General features: G+C 43.7%; 8 protein-coding genes across 8 annotated transcripts; 6 read left to right on the top strand and 2 right to left on the bottom strand.

Annotated features, from left to right (window-relative positions):
• Positions 1-211: 211 nt before the first annotated feature.
• Positions 212-4693, top strand: EAE98_002275 (uncharacterized protein; the record flags this gene model as incomplete). The annotated part of the gene is made up of 10 exons (XM_038949895.1): positions 212-1330; positions 1499-2130; positions 2450-3079; positions 3130-3530; positions 3578-3646; positions 3695-3747; positions 3805-4062; positions 4115-4325; positions 4417-4498; positions 4588-4693. 10 exons carry the CDS (start codon positions 212-214, stop codon positions 4691-4693), a joined length of 3561 nt encoding a protein of 1186 aa, XP_038813634.1.
• A 948-nt stretch (positions 4694-5641) lies between these two features.
• EAE98_002274 (uncharacterized protein) lies at positions 5642-6430 on the top strand (the record flags this gene model as incomplete). Its single annotated transcript, XM_038949894.1, has 1 exon — positions 5642-6430. The coding sequence occupies one exon, from the start codon at positions 5642-5644 to the stop codon at positions 6428-6430; it is 789 nt and encodes a 262-aa protein (XP_038813633.1).
• Positions 6431-6515: 85 nt separating this feature from the next.
• Positions 6516-6743, bottom strand: EAE98_002273 (uncharacterized protein; the record flags this gene model as incomplete). The annotated part of the gene is made up of 2 exons (XM_038949893.1): positions 6516-6567; positions 6595-6743. The coding sequence occupies 2 exons, from the start codon at positions 6741-6743 to the stop codon at positions 6516-6518; spliced, it is 201 nt and encodes a 66-aa protein (XP_038813632.1).
• A 1610-nt stretch (positions 6744-8353) lies between these two features.
• EAE98_002272 (uncharacterized protein) lies at positions 8354-10257 on the top strand. Its single transcript, XM_038949892.1, has 4 exons — positions 8354-8847; positions 8905-9128; positions 9186-9714; positions 9776-10257. The coding sequence occupies exons 1-4, from the start codon at positions 8410-8412 to the stop codon at positions 10157-10159; spliced, it is 1575 nt and encodes a 524-aa protein (XP_038813631.1). The 5' UTR covers positions 8354-8409; the 3' UTR covers positions 10160-10257.
• A 1716-nt stretch (positions 10258-11973) lies between these two features.
• Positions 11974-15322, top strand: EAE98_002271 (uncharacterized protein). Its single transcript, XM_038949891.1, has 3 exons — positions 11974-12615; positions 12675-12876; positions 12957-15322. Exons 1-3 carry the CDS (start codon positions 12438-12440, stop codon positions 14830-14832), a joined length of 2256 nt encoding a protein of 751 aa, XP_038813630.1. The 5' UTR covers positions 11974-12437; the 3' UTR covers positions 14833-15322.
• A 641-nt stretch (positions 15323-15963) lies between these two features.
• Positions 15964-16855, top strand: EAE98_002270 (uncharacterized protein; the record flags this gene model as incomplete). Its single annotated transcript, XM_038949890.1, has 2 exons — positions 15964-16579; positions 16728-16855. The coding sequence occupies 2 exons, from the start codon at positions 15964-15966 to the stop codon at positions 16853-16855; spliced, it is 744 nt and encodes a 247-aa protein (XP_038813629.1).
• Positions 16856-19071: 2216 nt separating this feature from the next.
• Positions 19072-20449, bottom strand: EAE98_002269 (uncharacterized protein; the record flags this gene model as incomplete). The annotated part of the gene is made up of 2 exons (XM_038949889.1): positions 19072-20321; positions 20383-20449. 2 exons carry the CDS (start codon positions 20447-20449, stop codon positions 19072-19074), a joined length of 1317 nt encoding a protein of 438 aa, XP_038813628.1.
• A 283-nt stretch (positions 20450-20732) lies between these two features.
• Positions 20733-23073, top strand: EAE98_002268 (uncharacterized protein; the record flags this gene model as incomplete). Its single annotated transcript, XM_038949888.1, has 2 exons — positions 20733-21395; positions 21448-23073. The coding sequence occupies 2 exons, from the start codon at positions 20733-20735 to the stop codon at positions 23071-23073; spliced, it is 2289 nt and encodes a 762-aa protein (XP_038813627.1).
• Positions 23074-24394: the final 1321 nt, after the last annotated feature.

The raw sequence follows: 24394 nt of genomic DNA, 5'->3' as shown, positions 1-24394 counted from the left end.
GACGGAAGATCGAAATGAATCCCAAGTCTCCATATTATTTTCTACCTAGTGGAGACATTAAAGGTGGAAATTTTATAAATATAAACTCTCCTATTCCTTGGAACTACCGGCACTCTTTGTTTTGCCCATATTCTCAATTGAGTCGGGAAATGCATCTGAATAGTCTCATTTGCGTCATAGTTTCTCGTTATTCTCCGTTCCATCAGCCACAATGGCTTCCACCAGAGACAGTGAAGATAACAATCAATCATCCCCTCCATCATCCCCTCCTCCTCCTCATATAATCTTCTCTACTCCATCCTTCGCTCCCAGGTTTGGTCGAAGGGAGTCAATTACAGCAGCAGATGATGGATCGCACATTCGTCGAAGGCTTCACAAGCCTGTCGTGAATATTAAATCGCATACTAATGACAGACACATTCGAGTACAAGAACCAGAAGGAAGTCAAGCAAAGTCGCCAGCTGCCAGTATATATATGGGATCATATACTCCACGACGATCAAGATCTCTGGCTGGTTCAAGACCTGGTTCTATCAAAAGTCCTCCAACATCAAACCCAGCTTCTCCCAGAAGCAGTTTCAGTTTCAGTCATAGTCACATGAGTCACCTGTCGGATCTTTTACAAGATTATAATTTAGATCTCGAAACATATGGCGTTGAAGAATTGAGAGATGGATTTTTCGATGCTGCCTTCTTTAAGCCACCGAAAATAAGTCATGAAGAGCTCATGAAAGATGCAGAATTCACGTTACCAGCGGGGTTCAAGAAACATCATCCATTGTCATTGAAGCGTTTCTTCCCAAGACAATGGCATGGAATCAAGGAAATTTCCAAACAATTGGTGACTACACGAGCTGGCATCAAGCTCATCAAATCGTTCCTGCCTTTCTTTATTTCTTATATTTTGTGTCTGGTTCCCGTTATCAGAAATTGGCTCGGTCGTTACAATTACATCATGGTCATATCGACAATTATCAACCATTCAGGTCGAAGTGTTGGCGCTCAGATTGATGGAGCGATACTAACGATTGTTGGAACTGCGGGAGGATTAGGGTGGGGGGCTTTTGCGCTGTGGCTATCAGATTCTACGGCTGTTGCCAGAAGAGGATATGGAGGAATTCTGGCCGCTTTCCTTCTTGTTTTCATGGGCATGATCGCGGCACTCCGTTCGTATTACATAAGATTGTACCAACTGGTACTATGTGCTGGGATGGCGGTTCTATATACCTGTCTTGCCGATACCTCTGAGACTATTGCTTGGAGGGTGCTATTTGAATATGGCATACCATGGTTATTTGGCCAAGCTATTGCCCTCATAGTGTGCTGTGTTGTAAGTAAAGATCCTTTTCAGAATTATCCCGGGAAATTTGTTTGTCGGTGAGACTGTTGTTATTTGACTCTGCGAGTCTTGCACATGTTGGAACTTGGCAAAAACTTGCATCTTCGGGATTCAATTAACCCTTTGCCTCCCACATCAGACACCGCTGACATCATCTAGGTGGTTCCTGATGCTGGCGCGAGATCATTGGCTGTGAGCTTACACAATGCCTTTGAAATTATGCAAAAAGGCCTCCAACTCCCTCAATCAGAGCCAGTCGCTGTCCATAGACAGCTGGCATTTACTTTCGTCAACCTTTCACAGGCGTACAGAGATTTGGTTCTTGATATATCTGTTACCCGCTTCAAGCCCTCAGATGTTGAGATATTGCGAAATTTAATGCAAGCAGTCATCAGATCTTTCTTGTCTCTCCGAATGGAATCCCATTTATTCGATGATTCCGAAAAGGAAGAAGATTCCGACATAGCTCTATCCCCAGATGCATCAGCACTCAGTATTCGACGGTTTCATTCTGCTTCAGTGATTAATATTGATGGCCCACGACTTCCAAAGCTACAGAGGTCGGATACTGAGGACCGAGCAGTGGAGTTAGTGGCCAGCAAACTTGCAGAACCTACATCAAATTTATTGTCGTGTTTGAAGATGGCATTACAAAGATGCGATGCTGTGTTAATGGACATGTCTGGACATAGAGTATTTCTCGGTCCTCCTAAGGATGTTTCTTCTGACATTGTGGGTGCGATCACGAGTATCAGAAAAGCCAAGATCAAATATGACGAAGAAGAAGAGCAGTATGTATTAGTCTCCTTTTTTTTAGTCTCTGTGATTCTGTGCTGTTCACATCAGCTTATTGGTTTTCTGGATCTTTGATAGCCCAGATGACATTCTGATGGAATATGATTTCTGCATCTGTTTGGTACATGCTATCCGCTCAATATATAGAGTTTGTTTGGAACTCTCATCTAAGCTGCATATATTTCTATTTGAATTATTGAATGACCTGGTGGAACATTGGCTATCGGCTATGTTCGGAAGTTCGCCGCTCTCCAAAAATTGAAAAATGTGGGAACAAATTGTACCGTCCATTGATACTGACTTGAACAATCATAGGCTTCTCCAGAACCCAAATTTGCCTCCAACATATTCTGACCATCCTGAAGTTGTCGAAATATTTTTATTTGTCCATCCTATCAGACAAGCTGCAAATACAGCTGAAGCTCTTCTCGTTAAAGTGAACGAAATGCAGCAGAGACGCCCTGGTTGGCGAATTTACCTGCCATCTTATCCATTCGGCAAAGCTCTCCAACGTACAAATGGACAAGTTCGACACGACAGAGGTGGTGTAACAGCAGGTTTCTTTTTCCGAAGTCAAAGAGAACTCGCCAAGACAATGAAAGGAATGGCAAATGTTTATAAACCTGCTCCACGGAAAGAAAGGGCCACAGAGGAAGAAGAAAATTATGACGATCTTGAGCCTACTGATACTAGAGGGGCATATGCCGAAGAAGAAGAAATAGCCATGGACAAGAATTCACAAGCTTCCAGACAGAAGAGGTTAAGATACAGAACTTGGAAAGTCCTTCATCGTTTACAAGGCTTCGAGACTAGATTTGCGTTCAAAGTTGCGATAGTAACTTCTCTCTTATCTGTGCCAGCATGGTTAAGTCAGAGTAGAATTTGGTGGAACAAATATGAAAGTTGGTGGGCAGTTATAATGGTCTGGATAATGATGCATCCAAGGTGAGTACCAAATCGTCGATTTGGATATGACTTGAACTAATTTCTAACAGAGTTGGTGGAAATCTCCAAGATTTAATAACTCGTGCTTTTTGTGCTATACTTGGCGCTGTATGGGGTGGTATAGCTTATGGTGCTGACAATGGAAATCCATACGTCATGGCTGTATTTGCAGCCATATTCATGATACCTATGATGTATCGATTCACGCAAAGTCCCCATCCTCGATCTGGAATTGTAGGTTGCATATCATTTGTAGTTGTTTCACTGGGTGCATATACAGCTCCGAATGATATCCCCGTTGTTACTGTGGCTTGGACTCGAGGAGTTGCTTTTCTGATTGGTACCGTATCTGCTGTTATTGTTAATTGGTTTCTATGGCCATTTGTCGCGAGGCATGAATTGAGGAAGGCGTTGTCGTCGATGCTCATCTATTCAAGTATAATTTACAGAGGTAAGTTTTGTCATGAGGATTGCTGCATCTATTATTAATTAATGCAGGTGTTGTGGCAAAATACGTGTATTACGAAGACGGAGAAGAGCCAGGGGTGAAAGATGTGCAACAGTCTGGTACGTATTTTTGCCCATAACATCTAAACAGGACTAACACCCTTCAAGAAATGCTAGAAGGTCGCCTGAGAGAAGGGTTCGTTAGGATACGGCAACTATTGGTATGTTTCAAAGTTTACATTTGGTTTCCTAATTGTAAACATGCTGACGCTTTGCAGGCTCTTACTCGTCATGAAATTCGACTTCGCGGCCCTTTTAATCCACTTCCTTATTCGGCATTAATCGATGCCTGCGAACGGTTTTTCGAGTACCTTGTCTCTGTACGACAGTCCTCACTCTTTTTCCAACCACATTATCTTTCCGAGAACGAGCAGGCATCTGAATCGCTACTCGCCTTTCGACGTGATGCCGTCGCCTGTATCCTCATGAACTTGTATGTTCTGGCTGGGGCATTGCGAGGTGATAGGAAGGTTCCTGTGAGTTTTATTGTCCGACAAGTTAAATGTCTGATACTAATCATAAAAACAGCGATATCTTCCATCCGCAGCATCCGCCAGAAAACGTTTGTTAGACCATATGGCTCTACTGGAATCCATGAATGTTCCTGCAACATCTAGTAGTGTGTCCGTTAAGTCGAAACGAAGTAAACGGAAAAGCAAGAGTAAGAAAAACAATGATGCAAGTGAGACGGCAAATAACTTGCCCGGAGGGAAAAAATGGTCTCAGATCTATAGTTACAGTACGTACTTTATACTTCCGACACCAAGGCTCTTCAAAATTTGAGGGCATTTGTCTACCCTCCCAAGACGTAATTTAACATGAACTTCTAGGCTACAGTCAGTCCCTTACAGGATGTGTAACACAATTAGAACAACTATGCAGGTACACCAAGGAAATCGTTGGTGAGCAAGGGTATGTGTCATTGTTACGTCTCTCTTCTCTGTTCATATCCTTCATCTTTACACTGAACTATTAAACGTTACTAATCAAAACCGCAACAGTTTTGATCCCATTCTTGAAGACGAATACGAAGATCTCACTCGCGACCGCGTGAGTGCTCACGGATTTCTTGATGGTCAAATTACACCACGAACCACTAGAGGTTGAAACCCCGCGAATATAAGGTACAACAGTCGAACTATCCCTTATACAAAATTGATTAATAGGACCGCTGGCGCAACGGTAGCGCGTTCGACTCCAGATCGAAAGGTTATCCGTTCAAATCGGGTGTGGTTCAATACCTACTCCTTTGATTGATTTATCTTTTTGCTTTCCTTTATATCTTTGTTTGCGCTATATGTGATTACTTGGATCTTCTACGAATTGGTTTTGGTGTGCGGTATGCGGTGTATAATGATGCATTTTTGTACAATATGTACTTATGGTACGGCGGTTTCAAAGGAGTTGGTGTTTGATAGACTTATGGCTCCAATCCTTGCTTTTATCCCATACAATTAATTTCACTCTTTTGGCGATATGTACAAAATGCTGATATGTTCCATCTGCTCTTTTTTGCACTGCAACAGCTTCACTGAGTTCGATAGTTTACATCCATCTCGGAAACACTCTACCGACACTCAGAGAAATTTTATCATCCCACCTTTGCCACGTTGCCTATCCTTGTCCGAATTGTGGAATACGAACAAGGGTTGAGACTTCTAAGGCGGGACGGCAAGGGATAATCCACATGGGTATGTACCTCAATGGGTACATCTCCCGAACGGCTCTGAAGTGGGACTGAATAGTGAATCTCGAGTAATGAGATCCGCTCTCCCAATCCCGTTAAAGAATACGCATAGAAGAGACGCAAAAGAAGAATATCGAAGCTTATGAATGAATGCATGAGTGGGACTTCTCGATCGATATCTCATACTTGAATTCGAGATCTTCATTTACAAACTATTATAGTTATTTTACAGAAGATCATTAGCTACCTACGATAGAAAGAAGAAGATCATTTTCCCCGACCCACATTCATTCTTCCCTCCCCCTCGCTACCCCTCATCAAAACTCAAACTCAAACCCAGAACCATACATCCTGCATCCCCACCAACCATGGCCAACTCAAGCCACCAATACGACACCATCCAAGGCCCCTACGATTACATCCGCACCGCCTCCATCGCCCTCATCGAGCGCGAAAATGTGCATGCCGCCATCACACCCTACATTCAGGAAGCACGCGTCCTCGAGCTCGCATGCGGCACCGGGTTCTACACCTATCCCTTCGTATCCTGGGGCGCCCAGTCTGTTCTCGGCGTGGACATCAGCGCCGTCATGATCGACTCTGCGCCGCGTCTCGGAAACGCCGTCTCCTTCATCCAGGGCGACTGTTCCGTTCCGACGAAGTATCAAGATGGACCCTTCGATATCGTGTTTGCGGCGTGGCTTTTGAACTACGCGAGTGATCGCAAGGCATTGGTGGATATGTTTCGCAACATTGCGGGGAATTTGAAGGAAGGGGGGAGGTTTGTATCGGTTACGGTGCCGCCGACTTCTGATCCGATGGCGTCGGTGAATGCGGAGGCGAGCGCGAGACCGATGAGTCAGGGTGGAAGCGGGTATTTGGTGTATAGCCATATTCGAGATGTGGAGGAGGGGATTTATTTTCGGGTGCATGGGGAGACGCCGGTGGGGGATTTGGATTTTGAGTGTTATCATTTGAGGAGGGAGGTTTATGAGGAGTGTGCGCGAGAGGCGGGGTTGAAGGGGAAGTTGGAGTGGGGAGTTACGGAGGTGCCGGAGAAGTGGTTGAGAGGGGAAGGGGAGGGAGGAGCTAGTTTGAAGGAGTTGGAGAGTTATAGGGAGATTCCTAATTATGGGATTTTGGTTATTGAGAAGTAGTAATTTGAATGAATTGGGTACACAGAATTTGCTCGAGTGTTGACTTTGTGTGTGGTTGAAGCGAAGTCGTCATATCGAAGGAGTATTACATGTTCCATGTATGAAACATAGTACTGTGTATACGACGTGGCGTGGCCCTGTACTCTGATTGATGAACCACATACGAAATCTGACTTCCCTCAGCATTGCCATTATGTCTTGTAACAGCATCAGCCTGTCTACCATTCATCTTCACAGTCTCATCCCCCAATTCTTCTTCTTCTTCAGCATTCGTAAAGATACTCACCTCCTGTATCATCCATACTCCCCACATAATGAACCCGATTCACCATCCTAATCTCCTGCATCTTGAATTATGATCTCTGCCTCGACGAGGAATTCTGCGTAGAAGAACCTAATCTCACGGTTTGAGCTGCAGGAGCCTTAGATATGAAACGCTAGCCACGAAAATTAAGGTAGAGCTTTCGCCAATATACCAACTGAGGTAGGTGATAGAGTTCTTGTGGAATCGCAATTGTTATGAATCAAAGACTGCGTAGACAATCTGGATAGGTTGGAGAGGTATAAGAATAGCATCGTAGGAAATATGAAATGGTCAATACCATGTCGATAATATATCCCAAAGCTACATAAACAAGTATTCGAGAGCTCCTTACATAAATTGAAGATGAGTAAATAAATATCAGTTCCCAGAAACCATTGCTGAACCAGAAATCTGAGACGAGCAGTAGTGTTGAGATCCTTTGGCTGCAGTCGTCACAAGAAAGCGAATCGGCATCTAGTAGAGAAAATGTCACGCCATGTCAGCTAATTGTGATAAAAAGTGTCTGTAGTTACAAACACAACTAGCCTTTCCTATTGATGAGTCTGGGAAAAGAATGTGGAATCTTCGAGGCGGTGATTGCGCGAACAGACGAAGTAAGACACACAAAATTGAGACACATGATGTAATCATCTCAATCAAAGATCCGAGATTTACCGAGGAGATTCGAGGGTCTGCTGTTCCCTCTTTTAAAAGACTTGTGTGCTAAATCATTTAGCAAGCGCTGTTATGGATTAGGAGCTGTGCAATATTAGGGAGATACTTCGATCGAGAAGATATTTTGAGGAACTAACTCATGTTTTTACATTGCGCCCTGTACAATTCAAACAATTGGACAAATTTTACCCTGCAAGCTACACTAGTAGAGAGGAAGTCGAGGTGAAATGTCAACGGAAAAACTACTCCTGGTATCAGACAAATACCAGTCTCCTTGATATTGTCATCACTTGTATCAAGCCTCGGTGTCTTTGATCATTGCTATTTAGCTCAATGATCGAAATGAAGCTGTCAAACAGCGTGATCTTTAATTCCGCAAAGTCACGTCTGTGCTTTTGCAGTAGGATTAAAGAATTAGAAATACATCTTCTCACCGTGGGATGGGGTAGAAATTAGCTTGCGAGCTCGCCTGTCGAGGGACCTCTCGACTAGATGGGTCAACCGCAATAAAAATTAATACTTTGTAGAATGCCAAATCCACTTTTTAGATTGTAGCAAGATTTCATACGCGTTGAAATCAGATGTCACTTATCTCTTTGCCACCCCGTGTATGGGGTCTGGCCCAGAGAACCCTGCCAAACCCCTGGAAATACGATGGATCGGCCCCATAAGCCGCACCACGGCTAAATGTCAAATCTCTTCAAGCGATGTGCCCACTCGCGAACTATCGCATGTATTGTCTAATCGGGATACCATATTTTGTCCATACCCCATTTATGCAATGCATGCTCTACACTACACACTCAATTAACGTGGGAGGCGGCCAAAAATGCAAACCTTTTAGGTGCGGTCGCCGAACTGGCGGAGTATCGACGAAAGGAAATAAGCTCAATTCCAGTGGCATGGTAGATGTTTATCCTGCCGGCATTTCCACCCTTCAATTGTCAAACTTTTTTCCTCTTCGTTGTTTGTCGACTTTGAGCCTTGAGAAATTTTCACAATGGAGGCTGCTACAGAGCATGATATCGAGAAGGGTGTACAAGTCCATACCGCCGCCGAGAACTCCACAGACCGCGATGGCAAATCCACCATCGATGCTGAGAATGACAGTTCTCGACTTCCTGGTTCCGAGCGAGGCTTGAGCTACTGGAGTGTCAAATTGGAGAAAATCTGGGGAGTGGAAGCCCGTGGTATCACCCGTGTGGCTGACAACGAGAAACATGTGCCGCGTCCGCTTCACGACTATTTCCACATGTTCTCGCTATGGTTCAGTATCAATTTGCAAGCCATGAACATTATTGTTGGGCTGCTCGGACCCTTGGTTTACGGACTCGGCTGGGTAGATTGTATTTGCATTGTCATTTTTGCGAATGCGCTCGCCTCGACATCAATCGCGTATATGGCAACCTATGGACCAGAAAGTGGCAATAGAACTCAGGTATGTCTCATCAATTTTATTTTGTTCGAGTAGGTGCTAATATTTGCGCTTTGATAGATTATTGGACGTTATTTCATGGGTTATTGGCCCTCGAAAATTGCATGTTGCTGCAATGTTGTTCAGCAAGTAGGCTTCGGTACTATTGGGTGTATCATCACTGGACAGATGATTACAGCCGTCAACGGAGGGAGCTTGAGTCTGGCTGTTGGATGTGTCATTGCCGCAATCTGCATCGGTTTAGTCGCTACTTTCGGTATCGAATACTTGAACAAAATCGAGAGGTAAACATATCCACCATTCTTAGAAGATTGATGTTCAGAATGCTCACAAACAAATAGATTTGGATACATTCCACAAGCAGTTGTTATGTTCGTACTTATCGGTTGCACTGGTGGAGATTTCGATACCCACGCAGTCTCCGTTGGTGATTCCGGAACCATTAACGCTAACCGTTGTTCGTTCTTCGCCTTGATATTCGCTAGTATCATTGGATTTACCGCCATCAGTGCCGACTTTTACGTCTACTACCCCAAAGATTATCCTAAATGGATGACTTTTGCATCCACGTGGACTGGCATCTGGACCTCTGTAATTTTTGCCAACATTGTTGGAGTGGGTATCGCTACTGGAGTTCCAAACATTCCAGCCTGGAGCGACGCCTATGATATCTCGTCTGGTGCGCTTCTCTATGAGTGCTATGGCAGACTCGGAGGATTCGGCGGCTTCTGCGTCGTTATTCTTGCCCTTGGTTCCATCACCAACAATGCACCATGTAGTTACAGTGCGGCATTGACCATTCAGGTACTCGGACGCTGGGCAAACAAGATCCCTCGTTGGTTCTGGTGTGTTCTCATCACAGCAGTTGAGGTAAGCTCATTCTACACCATCCTACTTTCATCTGTCCATAATACTAACACCAGCACCACAGCTCGTCCTTTCCGTCTGTGGTCGCAACAAGCTTTACACTGTCTTTGAGAATTTCCTCCCTATGATGGCATATTGGATTTGCCCCTGGATCACCATCAGTCTCGAAGAATATTTCATCTTCCACAAACTCCAAGGCAAATCGTTCGACTGGTCCATTTATAACGACAGAACCAAGCTACCAATCGGATATGCAGCCCTCTTATCATTCCTGATTGGATTTGCTGGCGCGATCGTAGGCATGTATCAAATCTGGTACACTGGCCCTATTGCTTTGATGATTGGGGGTGAATATGGTGGTGACATTGGAGATTGGCTCGGTATCGGCTTCACGGCCATTGTGTTCCCACCATTGAGATATCTCGAGTTGAAGAAGTTTGGAAGGTAGAGGCTGCTTGTGTAATCATATATGATCATAACACACACACCCAACAGCTTTGTATATATTTGTGGTGTTAATAATAATTATAATAGTTATACTAGCAAATTAGCATTTTTGATGTGAATTTCTTGATTGAGGAGTGGATCGGATGGTGTAATCGATGCCTTGATACAAGCCGTCTCCATCATCTTGCAGCACTATCGCCATGTGCCCTATTCAAAGCTAGTGATACCATGAGGATTCTGTAAGCGTGAGGAGAAGGGTATTTTTGTACGTGTGTGGCATGTTGAATCGGAAAGTGCTTCAAGAGCATGTGTTGATATTTCACACCATCGAAAAATTGAAAAATGTTTGTGTTTCGAATCTAAACTCTCAAGTTGTAATTCTTGTTTGCCACATCCTAATCCACTCCAGTGAATGAGTGGTATTTCGGAGAAGATGTGCATATCCGTAATAGATAACTCCTGTGTTTTGCAAAAATAAAATAAGATAAAATGGCAAAATAGAAATTCGACGTCGGCATGATTCGAACATGCGCCCCCGAAAGGAATTGATTTCTAGTCAATCACGTTAACCACTCCGTCACGACGCCGATATATCATTTTTTGATATATGACAACCGTCTATCTAAATATCTATTTGTCAGTAATGACTGTGGTGAGATCTTGTATCAATCCTAGCAGTTTTGAAGAAATTTGGTTGGATACCAGCTGAGATATATGGATCGACGCCCTCCCGTGTATTATCCGAAATCCCGATCATCTGCCTGCTCCATAAGAGTACACCGTTTGAGCCTGTACATCATATTCATATCCATAGTAGAACAACGATGGACGACTATTTACTGCTGTAAGACATTATCGTGGTTGGGACACTTTTGAACTATTCTTTATACCAAAACTTGAAGAACCCTCAACGATAGAAAATCGCCAATAAGTCCGTCCGCTTGGTATTCAGGTAGGCTCGTAGGTATCTAAAAGTTTCAAAAATGTTGTGGCGGTTCGGGCGCCACGAGTTTAGGGACGGAAAATCAGGGTCCACATGGATATCAACAGTAGTGGAAGTACTTGGAAATCTTCATGCAGATTCACTTGATAGCGCATCTCAAGTTCTACAAAGCATGCTGGAATCTGTCTCGTCTCACCTGAAGATGTCAAGATTGCATTACAGCATAAATAACATTCATTAATGAGTAGATTTACGTCTCGGTAATGGAAAAGGGGTCAAGAAGGAATCATCTTGGACGGAAGTTTGGAGGGCACGGAGGACTGAACTGGATAACAAAGTACCTACCTACACAATACTATCTATGTACCTAGACAGAGGTAGTCACAACATTATCGTCAACATTAAATTCGCGCATTAACCGTCGCACTACTTTACGTGTCACTCTTAAACATAATCATCAGGATGCAGGCTGCATCTGTCTAACGGTCATAAACATCCACGATATCGTCATTTTGGCGGAAAAGGGTTGTCGCGTGAGTTAATGTGCTGATTTAAGCTTTCACATTTCTCCTCTTCTCGATCAGCTCTGATCTACTGAAAGGGATTTATCTTAGAAGAGCCTTTAGCACACGGTGATCCAAACCAAAAGTGACTCGAGACTCATCCACGTGTACTGATGATTGGTTGGATAAATCGTTTGGAAGGGTAACTATAACTAGGTACCTACTGCCAATTGACTCTTTGACGAGTGAGATGAGTGAGACATGAGAAAAAACACCTTGAGAGTTACTGGGCAGTGGGCAGTGGGCAGTGGGCAGTGGACAGTCATAACTGTCAAAAGTTAGTATGGACGGAGGATTACGAGTGAGTGAGTATATGAATATGAATCAAGGAAACTTTTTCATTCCTTCGACTGTAGAGTGCTGGGAAACTTCGTAAAGCCAACAAACATACAAAGATTCATCATACTGGAAAAACGACACAAGTCATCACAAGTTCACGGTCCATTATCGTCGTGGCTCAAGAGAAAATTAAATCTCTCATCTCTCTGCTCTCTCAGAAAGAAACCAAGCTTCTGAATCGCACAGGCACCCGCCATTCGGTCGCGAATCTTTCCACGAGGGGGGGAGCAACCAACAATCAATTTACTCGATTTTAATCATAAAAAGACAGGGAAACGGAGTCAGTCATTAATCACAACTCATCTTTTTTTTTCCTTGGGAAGAATTTGGAATCCTTTTTCCTAAATCTCTATATACTACCTATACATGAGAATGATTTCCTTTTCCTAAGATATACCTACTCTTTTCTTCTTTTCCAGTTTGATTTTGAAAATATGCGTTCACACGCAATATGCATAGCAGCTTGTCTGCTTCAATTTTCTCCTGCTGCCGTTGCTAAACCCCTCGGTACAACCCAATCGAGCCTGCAAGTGCCATTGGAGGACCTGGATACTACACACCATCAGCATGTTGCCTCCAAACGTCTGCATGGTAGATTCTTGCACATTACAGGTGGGGTTAAATCATCATTTCGCCATTCAATGTTCCTGTACGATGCTCATTTATTATAGATTTGCATCAAGATCCTCACTACAAAGTATTCTCTTCCACCGACGAAGATGATGCCTGCCATAGAGGCAAAGGAACTGCTGGCACATACGGAGCGGAAACCTCGGATTGCGATACACCTCCTACCCTTATAGATGCGACTTTTAAATGGATAAAGGAAAATGTGAGGGATAACGTGGATTTTGTTGTATGGACAGGGGACAGGTTGGTTCTGCTTGAACGAACAGCCAATCGTCGCAATGACGATTTGGCTTTGTGCGAGGAGAGATGCTGATTCAAAATAGTGCACGACATGATAGCGACGAAAAGATTCCTAGAGTTCAAGATGAGGTCCTCGATACGAATAGAAAGATCGCAGATAAATTCCTGGAGACGTTTGGCGATGGGCACGATTTATCGATTCCGGTTATATCAACATTTGGCAACAACGATATCCTTCCACATAACATTTTACTTTCGGGTCCGAATAAATGGTTGAAGACGTATACAGATATATGGGATAAATTCATACCAGAAGAACAGAGACACGGTTTCCAACGGGGAGGATGGTATTATGTCGAGGTTATTCCTAAGAAATTGGCCGTCTTCAGTCTTAATACTCTATACTTTTTTAGCCACAATGCCGCTGTGGATGGTTGCGCATTGCGCTCAGAACCCGGATACGAACATATGGAATGGCTTCGAATTCAACTACAATTTATGCGCGACCGCGGGATGAAAGTTATCCTCACTGGGCATGTACCACCTGCTCGAACAGACAGCAAATCACTTTGGGACGAAACTTGTTGGCAAAAATATACCTTGTGGCTCCAACAGTATCGGGATATTATTATCGGAGGTTTATTTGGGCACATGAACATTGATCATTTCATGATACACGACACCAAAGATATTGATCTCTTGTTATTTGACGGTAAATCTGTTGCGCCTCCTCGCGCGCTAATGGAAGATGAGTTTACAATTTCATCTGCTGGAGATTACTTGGGCGATCTTCGAGAAGATTGGTCTGGATTACCTAATCCAAAACACCTACCGATTGTCATGGACACTGGCGAGGAAGAACTGGACTACTCAGAACCGAACAAAGATCCCAAGAAAAATAAAAAGAGTAAGAAGGACAAGAAGAGAGACAAGAAGAAGAAAGAGCTCAAGAAGTTTGGAGGCCCATGGGGTGAAAGATTTGTGGTAACACACGTTGGACCGAGTATTGTGCCCAATTATTTTCCTACTCTTCGGATCATCGAGTACAATATCACAGGGTTGGACGATGTGCCGAGGTGGTCCAATTCAGTTGTGAATAATGACGAGCAAATTGATTGGCTTGATCAAGAAGAAGAAGATCTATTCAACGTCGATGCCGGTGAAGATTCGAATTACGCAGACAATGGCGATGTTTCTACCGAGAAAAAGAAGAAGCACCAGAAAGACAAGAAGAAGTTCAAAACCCCGACGCCGTCCAATCCAGGATTCATAATTCCGTCCCCTCCTTCAAAAGATGCGCCTCCGGGACCGGCATATTCTCCTCAAAGTCTAACGTTACTTGGGTATACTCAATATTTTGCTAATTTGACCTACATCAACAATCTTGAATTGAAATCAGAAGGTTCTAACGATGAGATTGACGTGGAGAAATGGCGTAAGGGTAAACATGGCGGAAAGGTTCCAAAGGACGATGACCCAAACCCACACGCTTTTCATTATCAAGTCGAGTATGATACTTTCACGGATCCAATTTATAAGTTGAAAGATATGACAGTCAAGAACTATCTCAAGCTGGCTCATAGGATTGGTCAGTATAAGCCACAAAAGGGGGATCGTGTTAAGGATGGAGAGATTCTGGGAGAATCCAATGTCTACGAAGATGACGAGGGCAGTGAGAACGATGACAAGAAACAAATTTCTATCTCGGAGAACGAAACCATTGAAGATACCGAGGATCATGATATCGATGCAGAAAAGAAAAAGAAAAAGAAGCACAAGAAAAAGAAGCACCATCGCAAAGAGAAGAATAGAGTTTGGCTCAGCTTCGTTCAGCGTGCTTTTGTCGGTACAATAGATGAGGACGATATCAAATCCTTTGATGATGGGTTGGAGGAGCATGTTCAAGAACCACTGGTTCCTGTTCCAGAAAATGGAGAAGGGCATAGTTTGGAATTGTAATGTTCTTTTAGCGTACATGGATTGGAGTTGCATCAGATTGGGTTGGAGTTTGGTTGTTTTACTTGTTTTGCATTTATACCATTACGATGGAAACGAAACATGCACTTGGAGTTCGGTATTTTGTATGGATTATTACACCTCAAATGAGGTTATGCTATGCATGATGGAGCGGTGCGTAAGAATATGACATGGCACCGTGGAGTTCTGGTTTTATGGTTCAGATGAATGTATGGATGATGGTATTGCAGTAGCATGGATATTATTCATCCAAGTCTTTCTCTTACAATACCTAAATAGTCTTCATACGAAAGCCCGAATTGAGGCAAGATTTTACGATCGTACGATTTTCTTCAAGCTTCTTGGTGGTGATGACCTATCCTTCGATTCGAATTAGTCCTTTCATTACCCAAACATGTTTAATTTGCAAAATTGGTTGATACTACGACTAATCCATCAGACGGTCAGGTCAATCGCCATTTGAAGATGCAGATTTGAATCCCGAATTTTCAAATCCCGATCGATGTATGTAGGTAGTATTTACAGACGCAACGCGATCAACCCTAAGTTGGAGTAAGCACCTCGCAGCGTGATATGTAGTTACTAATGGCTTATCCGATCGCTGGTATGATATAAGACAGGGGTGGATCTAGTGAAGGAGGTGGGATAAAATGACGGCATGTGGGGTACCTAGGTAGTAGGTAGCTTTGGCACCAATTGCACATTGCAATTACCAGTCGTGCCAGTCAGTACACAATATGTATGGAAAATGATCTCGATGACGAATAGGTACATTACGTTTAATAATAAGTGCCTAGGTAGGTAGGTAGGTATAGGAATATGCATTCGTAAGCTTCGGCATATGAACTATAGCTTTGCTTGTAAAACATTCTAAGTGAATAATGAGATTGGCATAACATTCTCCGGACTAGGTAGCTTCTAGACCTTGGAACCCCTCATTCCATCCATAAGAAGGCGAGCTTCCCTTTTATTCAATTGATGTCTAGGTACTATCTTCTCTATTTCAACATCTCATTTACCATTGACACATTAACTACACACATAAATACCTATACATACACTACAAAACATTAACTCCAACCATCAATCTTAACTATCCAAACCATCCAAACCATGACCTACGAACGCCAACGCGCAATCGAATCCTACGGCTGGACATCCGTCCCCGCCTCTCTCTCCAAGCTCATCCAATCCTCCCCTTCAGCCTCTAACCCCGCTTTCGCGCTCCAACTATCCGATCTCCCCTTCCCTACATCCTCCCTCGTAAAGAGCGTTCAGGAATACGCACGCAGTGAATTACCACAAGAAACCTTCCACCACTCTATGCGCGTCTACCACTACGGCGTCGCGATTCTCACGCACGCATTCCCAAACTGGACATCGATCAACCCCTCGAGTAAATTTCTCGAAAGCTACGCGCTCACGGCGCTTCTGCACGATATCGGAACCGTGCCGAGACATTTGCAGGAGACGCTTATGAGTTTCGATCTCTACGGGGGTTTTATTGCAGATGGGGTGTTGAGGGATGCGGGGGCGGCGAGAGAACAGCGGGAATTGGTTGTGGAGGGGATTATTCGACATCAGGATTTGGGAGAGGTGGGGACGCAGACGAGGGTTGGGGGGTTGGTGCAGTTGGCGACGGTGTTTGATAATATGGGGCAGAATGCGCAGTTGGTGCACGAGGGGACGATTGAGAATGTGGTGAGGGAGTGGCCGAGATTGGGGTGGAGTATGTATTACCTTTTCCTTTTTCTTCTTCTGTATCTTTCTCTGTGATGTTTGGGAAGGATAGATTGTGGATATTGGATGTGGTTTGGAGATCTTGGGAGGCATGGGGGAAAATAAAAGTCGAGGTGCTAATTTGGCGGTGCTGATAGGTAAATGTTTTTCGCACACCATCGAGCAGGAGAATGCTTTGAAACCATGGGCTCATTCGACACATTTGGGAGTGAGGGATTTCCCCGATGGAGTGTTGGGGAATAAGTTGATGGAGAAGTGGGACTGAGAATGCGGATGTGTGGGCGAGAGACGAGTAAGGGTGAGTACTAGGTAGTATGATGATGATGGATGAGGAATTACAAGTGAATGACCCATGAGACAACGAGACGAAAGGGACGGAAAAGGCAATCGGAAGTCAAACAGGAAAAGAGCAATAGCTTGGGAAAATAAATGATATCCACGGCGTGGAATTTCGATTTCAATGCCATTACAGTAGCAAAACAAATATATCTTCCCTTACCATCCCAAATTCTCCCCAATATATCTTCAAACCCCAACAAACCCTTCAACAAACCAAACAAGGCGTCGTGACGGAGTGGTTAACGTGATTGACTAGAAATCAATTCCTTTCGGGGGCGCATGTTCGAATCATGCCGACGTCGCTATCTTTTTGCTCATCGATCATTTCTATCCATACCACTCACTGTATTTATTTTAATACCATTTCCCATCTCCCATTTCCCATCTCCCAACTCTCCATTCATCTACACATCTACGATACACACTCAAAACAAACCAACCAATCTCTCCACATCAGTACATATTCTCTTTCGACTTCTTTCTTCAAACACCTACCTACCTACTTAGGTACCCATCAAGTTTCTGTGGATACCTAGGTAGCTATGGATATATCCCATGTATCTTATTTGCTGCATACGGATACCTATTACCTACCTAGCCTAGGTATGTGGATGAAGAGAGTGAGAAAATGTGGATTCGGCAGTGAAAACTTCAACGAGCGGTGGAAATGAAGATCCGTTACATGTAGGTAACTTACATACATATTATGATATTAGATTAGTTATCAGGGGCCAAGCGAGATCAGATCGGATCCACCGTCCAGTCCAGTCCAGCAGGAGAGATCAAAAAATACAAAGTATAGAAAATTATGTACTGTATATATACGAGTGCTCTTATTGATATTTCATGTCGGATCAGATTATTATCATGAAATCGAATTGAGAGTTTGTATAGAGACGTATTTATGAGGGGTTAATTTAGTATATACCTATTGATAACAACATAGGATATTGCAATGTAAAGATTTTCAATGTATGATTGATTGATTCCCTTGAAGAGATTTGGTGTACCGCTTTTTTCGGCTACATGGCGCCACAGAAACGGGGCGTGGGGACGTTCATAAGGCAGGGCTCGGCTCGGTTACGGCACGAGGTGAAAGGTGATTAAGCATTTGTCTGTATTACCGTATACATAATTTCCGATTATGTTTCTGCTTTTCCGAATACCGAGGCGCGAGATTGTTCTGGAGTGTGGAATTTATTGAATACAGAGTATACTGTACATGATATCGAGGAAATGAGGATTAAGGAAGGGGTGGTCGTTGTTCGATGGATAGGTAGGTCTAATACGATTTCAAGCCCTTGATTTCGGTGTGGATTCACCGATATACACAAGATCTGCCGCCACACCTAGTTTCATATGTAACTTTCAAAGCTGATTTCAATATGTTCATCCTATCCTTTGCCAACCTTACAGAGTACAACTAATGTCCGGAAGATGTTGCATGGAACATGGATAAACAATGAGTATCAGATCAACCCAAGCAAACTACTAGGAAGTATACAGGGCAATGTCTATCAATCATGAATACTCTTGGAAGGAATTATGTCCTACACCTGAGAAATCGGATAAAAACTTAGCACTTTTGTGTAGCACAATGGCATAGAAAGCCAAGCCATTATTTGATGTGTGTTCCATACGCCATTGCATCATCTGAACGTCTTCGATCATAAGCCTCCGGACATTTGAGCGGGTTGTCAAGAAATAAGACGATTTTGTTGGAATTAAACCATCAACCGACGCAGGGTTAGTTGAGCTGGCATTGTGAAGAAGGGTCCATTAACCAACTATGAACCTATCCTTCGTCAGTCGGCTTCCTTTCGCAATATTTTACAACACTTTTATGGTTGTGTTGTGCAGTTGAGGCGAACGGCGGAATAGAGTTCTGGGATGTCAAATCTCTGGCAGCCATGCTCATGAAAGATTAGGACTCCACAGTGAATTCCTGAACAAGCTCACACAAGCTCACGACATCCTCTTGGCCCTTGGATATCCCAAATCCAAGAAATTAGTACCGTCGTTCGGTGGTCAACCTTGATTTGAGCAAGCGAATATCAAATTTCGGAAGCGAATGGCAAAATGCCAGCATAAGAAAGGGTAGCTTGCGCAGTCAGCTGCACAAATGACCAGACAATTTGATGCTCATGCAATAACAATGCTATCTACAGCCATCTTAGCCATTTTGAGGATCTCCAAGCAACCCCTTGTTCTCTCCCCATAGCATTGCCTGACAGTCAAATCTGCAACCTTCAAATCTGGGAAGTGGTCATGCTCTAGCGATCGCACGCCCGCAGCGACTTGTGCATCTAGTATATTGTGACGAGCGTTCTGTCTTTGCTCCATCTCGGAAACGAGATCTCTTAATCCTTTGTACTTGAATCCAGGTTGGTCATGGCCATAGATGTCAGCTCGCAACAAAGCTCTTACAGTAGTTCGCCACTCTGCTGGTTGCATTTCTCTATCTGCTATGGATAATGCGTTGCCTATGCATTCTACTGTCTCGTTAATTGGTCTTTGGTGCTCGCATAGACCACCATAATCAAGATACCTAAAGATTTTGGTCTGCCCTTTAGCAATTGCCTCAGCAGTCGCTTCATCAACCATTTTTAGTAAACGGCCGTATCCATTCGCTATGATAGGTAGTATAGTTCCGATGAGCATTATATTTTGGAAGGCCTCAATAGGGGGCGTGGGTGAAATCAACGCTATCGCACCACATGAGGGGCACCAGATGGCTTTGGATGCCACAATACTGGCGCCACGAACTACCTTTAAAGCTTCATCAATTTCACTTGGGAACTGTTGCAATGCTGATAGTGACAAATACATTGATGATAAGCAGCTGCATTTATCGCCTGATATTGGAAAGGGGCTATCACTACCACTGGGTGAAGAGGAGGAAGGATTTGACCCCGTTGATGATCCAGCTTCTTGGTTGGCTTCAGGTTGAGTTTCGCCCAGTTTTTCCATATTCATAATACTAGAGTCGATAGGAGCAGGGCCTGGCATATCACCGTTTCCAAAATGCCATGTGTTCTGGCCATCTACATTTGAGGCCTGGAGATGATGTGGGGTGTCCAGAGGGAGAGATTGTGGAAATTGCTGGGCAGCATCAAATCCATTGACATTCGAATTAGTATAATATGGTTCAGCGAAGTCGTTATCATCGAAATTGTAAAGTTCATCGCCAAAGAAAGGGAGTAATGTGCCATCATCGAGAAGAGGTTGTAGGTTGTTCTGTGTATTGGGTGGTTCATCTCTAATAGTTTCGATAAATTGACGCTTTCTTGGTCTTCCCATTTGTTTCTGTTGAGAGTAATGGCATGTTACGTTTTCTCGCACACATCTTTCACATCCATTAGGGTCTTTTGAGCATGCAAGTTTTCTGATTCCTATGTCCAATCAGTAGTTGTGCAGAGGATGATACGTTCTAGGTAGTTCTAGGTAACTCACTGCACTCATCACAAGCCCGACGTTTTGCCGCAGTATCCTTTTGTTTACCTGTTGAATCCATCACCATGAGAATCACCTTGCTAAGAAATGGAATTGTGATTTCAGATAACTGATGAGGCAGATTGGTCTCAATTCAATGCAAAGATGGCTAACAGTTGTTTCTGACTGTATTTCATATGTAGAGCAGGGTTCGAGAGGCTCAAAAGAGGCTACTGACATGCTCCAGAGCAACAAAAGACGCTAAGATAACAACCTCCGATAAGCCCTTCGAGCAATTTTTCCAGGAAAAAAAATCTAATAAAGCTTTCGGATTCTAAACAGTGCCAAAATTATTGCAAATTATTGTGACAATGGCACCTCCAACGAATCAACGAAAGCGCAAAGCTGTTACCCGAGATGAACCTGAGTTGTCCGATGTCGAATCTGAAGCAGAATTTGGTGATGGAATTTTAGAAGGAATCTTGTCGCAAAGTGAAGATGAATCCGACGACAGCGCAGCAGAGGAGGACAGTGAAGACGAGGATTTGGATGAGGAAGAACTCGAGGCATTGGATAGTGATGAGGTACCCTCAGAGAATGGTGAGGGAGACGCATCTACGACAAGAACTTCCCTCAGCAAAGCCAATGCCGACGAAGACGATGACAAGCCCAACTACACTGTGGTGAAGGATGCTAATGGAGGAGAACGTTATGTTTATGAAGAGATAGACCCAGTCTACGACTCTGATGATTCAGATGCCCAAGAGCCAACTAATACTATTGGAAACATCCCATTGTCTTTCTATGATTCTTATCCTCATATTGGTTATGACATCAATGGAAAGAAAATTATGCGACCTGCAAAGGGTGAAGCACTTGATGCATTGCTAGACAGTATCGATATTCCAAAGGGATGGACAGGTCTTACAGACCCTTCTACAGGCAAGCCTCTCAACTTGACTCAAGAGGAATTGGAGGTTCTGCGCAGAATACAAACAAATGAAGCTCCTGAAGATGGTTACGACCCATATCCTGTAAGCACTTCTTTTCATATCTATGTTGTATTATTGGACTAACTTGGTGTAGGACTATGTTCCATATTTCAGCGGCGTCGAGGAGATTATGCCTCTGAGCTCGGCTCCTGAGCCTAAACGACGTTTCCTGCCATCCAAACATGAAGCAAAGCGAATCATGAAGATTGTTCGGGCAATTCGAGAAGGTAGAATCTTACCATATAAACCACCACAAGAGCGCGAGGAAGAGGAAGAAGAACACCACTACGATATATGGCAGAATGAGGAGGCGCAACCAGATCATATTATGAAGATTCCAGCTCCAAAGCCACCTCCACCAGGATACGATCTAAGTTACAACCCACCTCCTGAGTATCTCCCATCTAAAGCAGAAAGAAAAGAATGGGAAGCTACAGATCCTGAGGATAGAGAAAAGGAGTACCTACCAACGGCATATGATTCTTTACGAAAGGTACCGGGATATGATAAGTTTATCAATGAGAGGTTCGAACGTTCGCTTGATCTCTACTTGGCACCGCGAGTTCGCAAGAATAGGCTTAATATCGACCCTGCTTCTTTACTTCCAAAACTACCAAAGCCAGAGGAACTTAAGCCTTTCCCAACTGTCACGCAGACGTTATTCCGTGGCCATGATGGTAGGGTACGAAGCTTGGCCATTGATCCATCCGGAACATGGCTGGCTACCGGCGGTGATGATGGCACTGTTCGTGTTTGGGAACTTTTGACTGGAAAACAACTCTGGAGTGCGCAGATAGGAGATGAGGAGGCAGTTAATGCTGTTAAGTGGCGCCCGGCGAAGGACGCTATCATACTTTCTGCCGCAGCTGGAGAGGACATATTCCTTATGGTACCTACCATAATTGATCCTGTTTCTGAGAGCAATAGCCGAGAACTATTAGATGCTGGATTTGGTTATGCAACAAATGCCACCCAAGCACTTACGGCCAACGGACAGAAGAAAGAACCTGTCGCTACCTGGGCTCGTCCTACCTCGCGTCTACAAGATGAAGGTGTACTAATCAAGATCACTGTAAGATCCACAGTCAAGGTCATCAATTGGCACCGAAGAGGTGACTTCTTTTCTACTGTATCTCCTACAGCTCAAAAGTCCGCCGTTGCAATCCACACTCTCTCGAAACATCTTACACAAATTCCATTCAGACGTCTTCCCGGTATCGCCCAAACTGCTCAGTTCCATCCCTCCCGACCCATTTTCTTCGTTGCCACTCAACGCACAATCCGCAGTTACGACTTACAAAAACAAGAATTGGTCAAGATTATTCAACCTGGTGCTCGCTGGATCTCTTCTTTCGATATACATCCTGGAGGTGACAATCTCATTGTTGGTTCCTATGATCGTCGTCTCTTATGGCATGATCTCGACCTTTCTACCCGCCCATACAAGACTATGCGTTTCCACAATAAAGCTATTCGAGCTGTCAAATACCACAAAGGTGGTCTTCCATTGTTTGCCGATGCTAGTGACGACGGAAGTTTGCAAATCTTCCACGGAAAGGTTGTAAGTGATGCGATGGAGAACGCTACTATCGTACCAGTGAAGGTTTTGAAGGGACACAAGGTCAAGAGCGCTTTAGGTGTCATGGATCTGGACTGGCATCCAAAGGAGCCTTGGCTTGTTAGTGCTGGTGCGGATGGTACATGTAGATTGTGGACTTAATAATGCAGTATTAAAAAATGGAGTACGAAGGTGTTTACAAGGTTGTCATGAGGTTCTATTAGATATCAATGGTAGAAAAGCATGAAGAATTTGATAATTTTTACAATTGATTTTGTTTTGTTATTTCATTTCGTGGTCTCTACAAGTGTGCTTGAGTAAGAATGTGAATACCAGTCCGTCATTCCCAATACTTGATCCGCGACATTGTCGTCATGATGCGTATGCTTTACTCCATATCCTATTAGGCAGCTGCCTACTCGTCTTTGTAGGTTACCAATTTATACTTTCGTTTTTGCGAACTAGCACAACTTACGACTTAGGATACAGTGGAAGATACCTACGTCACATAACATGCAAAACCATACTAGGAACAATTTTGAGGCTCACAAACAAAGGGACCAGACGTATGAAAAGCGTCTTGCATTCCAAACCACGCGGAGGGCGGCGTCTTCCGAGAATTTCCTTGGGTCAATTCCTTGGCTCTACAACCTCGCCCCAATTTTGCAAAATACGACATATTGGAGACTCTTATATGAAGTAAGGTGCTCAAGACTCCAACTAGCATGGCTTTCAGTCAATCAGACGAAGGTCGCTTTTCTCAGCCCTTGCTGTGCGACTCAAGGCTGCGCTTGGCGAACGGTTGCCTTTGGTATCGATATTGTGCAGAGTTACTGGAAGAAAGTAAGTTAGGATGAGGAAACATTTGCTAAAGCATTGAGGCAGTATCGGACATGAGACGAAGGGATCGACTTTGCGCGTCATTGCAGTCAACAATTTTAACCGAGCGGAACATCTCTGTGTCTTTGTGCTGTATGCATATTGGGATGTAACATTCAGGGCAATGCCGAGATTCTCAGAAATCTAGCTATTTGGCACAAACCAGTAGAGGAGTTCCTGCACAATGGATTTGTTTTGAAAATCGTGAATAATCATGATAGAGACAGAGAGTCGGAGTGATCATCTATGGAACGAACGCATGTGATAACCTCGGTTACATAAGAGACCTACGTTCAATTGAAAGTAATCTTGGGCAACATAACATACAGGCAAGTACTTTCATGATTGCAAATTCGAATCTTCTTCAAGATACACTGAATTTTACTTCATGATTGGTGTGCCCCTGGCTGGAGAGATGAGATGTCAAGTGATATCAGCCGAGGATAAGCGCAATCATGAAATGGCAATCAACGGGTAATTACTTCAAAGCTTTACCTACCTAGGTACTCGCACTTCAGAAGAGCAGCAAATTTTAGCCCAAAACTGTCGGCAATATTATGCCAGGCATCATTTATTAACAAAGTGAGGCGGACAGCACCGCCTC

Source organism: Botrytis deweyae (genome assembly GCF_014898535.1).
Source record: "Botrytis deweyae strain B1 chromosome Unknown BDEW_004, whole genome shotgun sequence".
Classification (NCBI taxonomy): domain Eukaryota; kingdom Fungi; phylum Ascomycota; class Leotiomycetes; order Helotiales; family Sclerotiniaceae; genus Botrytis; species Botrytis deweyae.
This window is presented reverse-complemented; position numbering and strand designations above follow the sequence as displayed.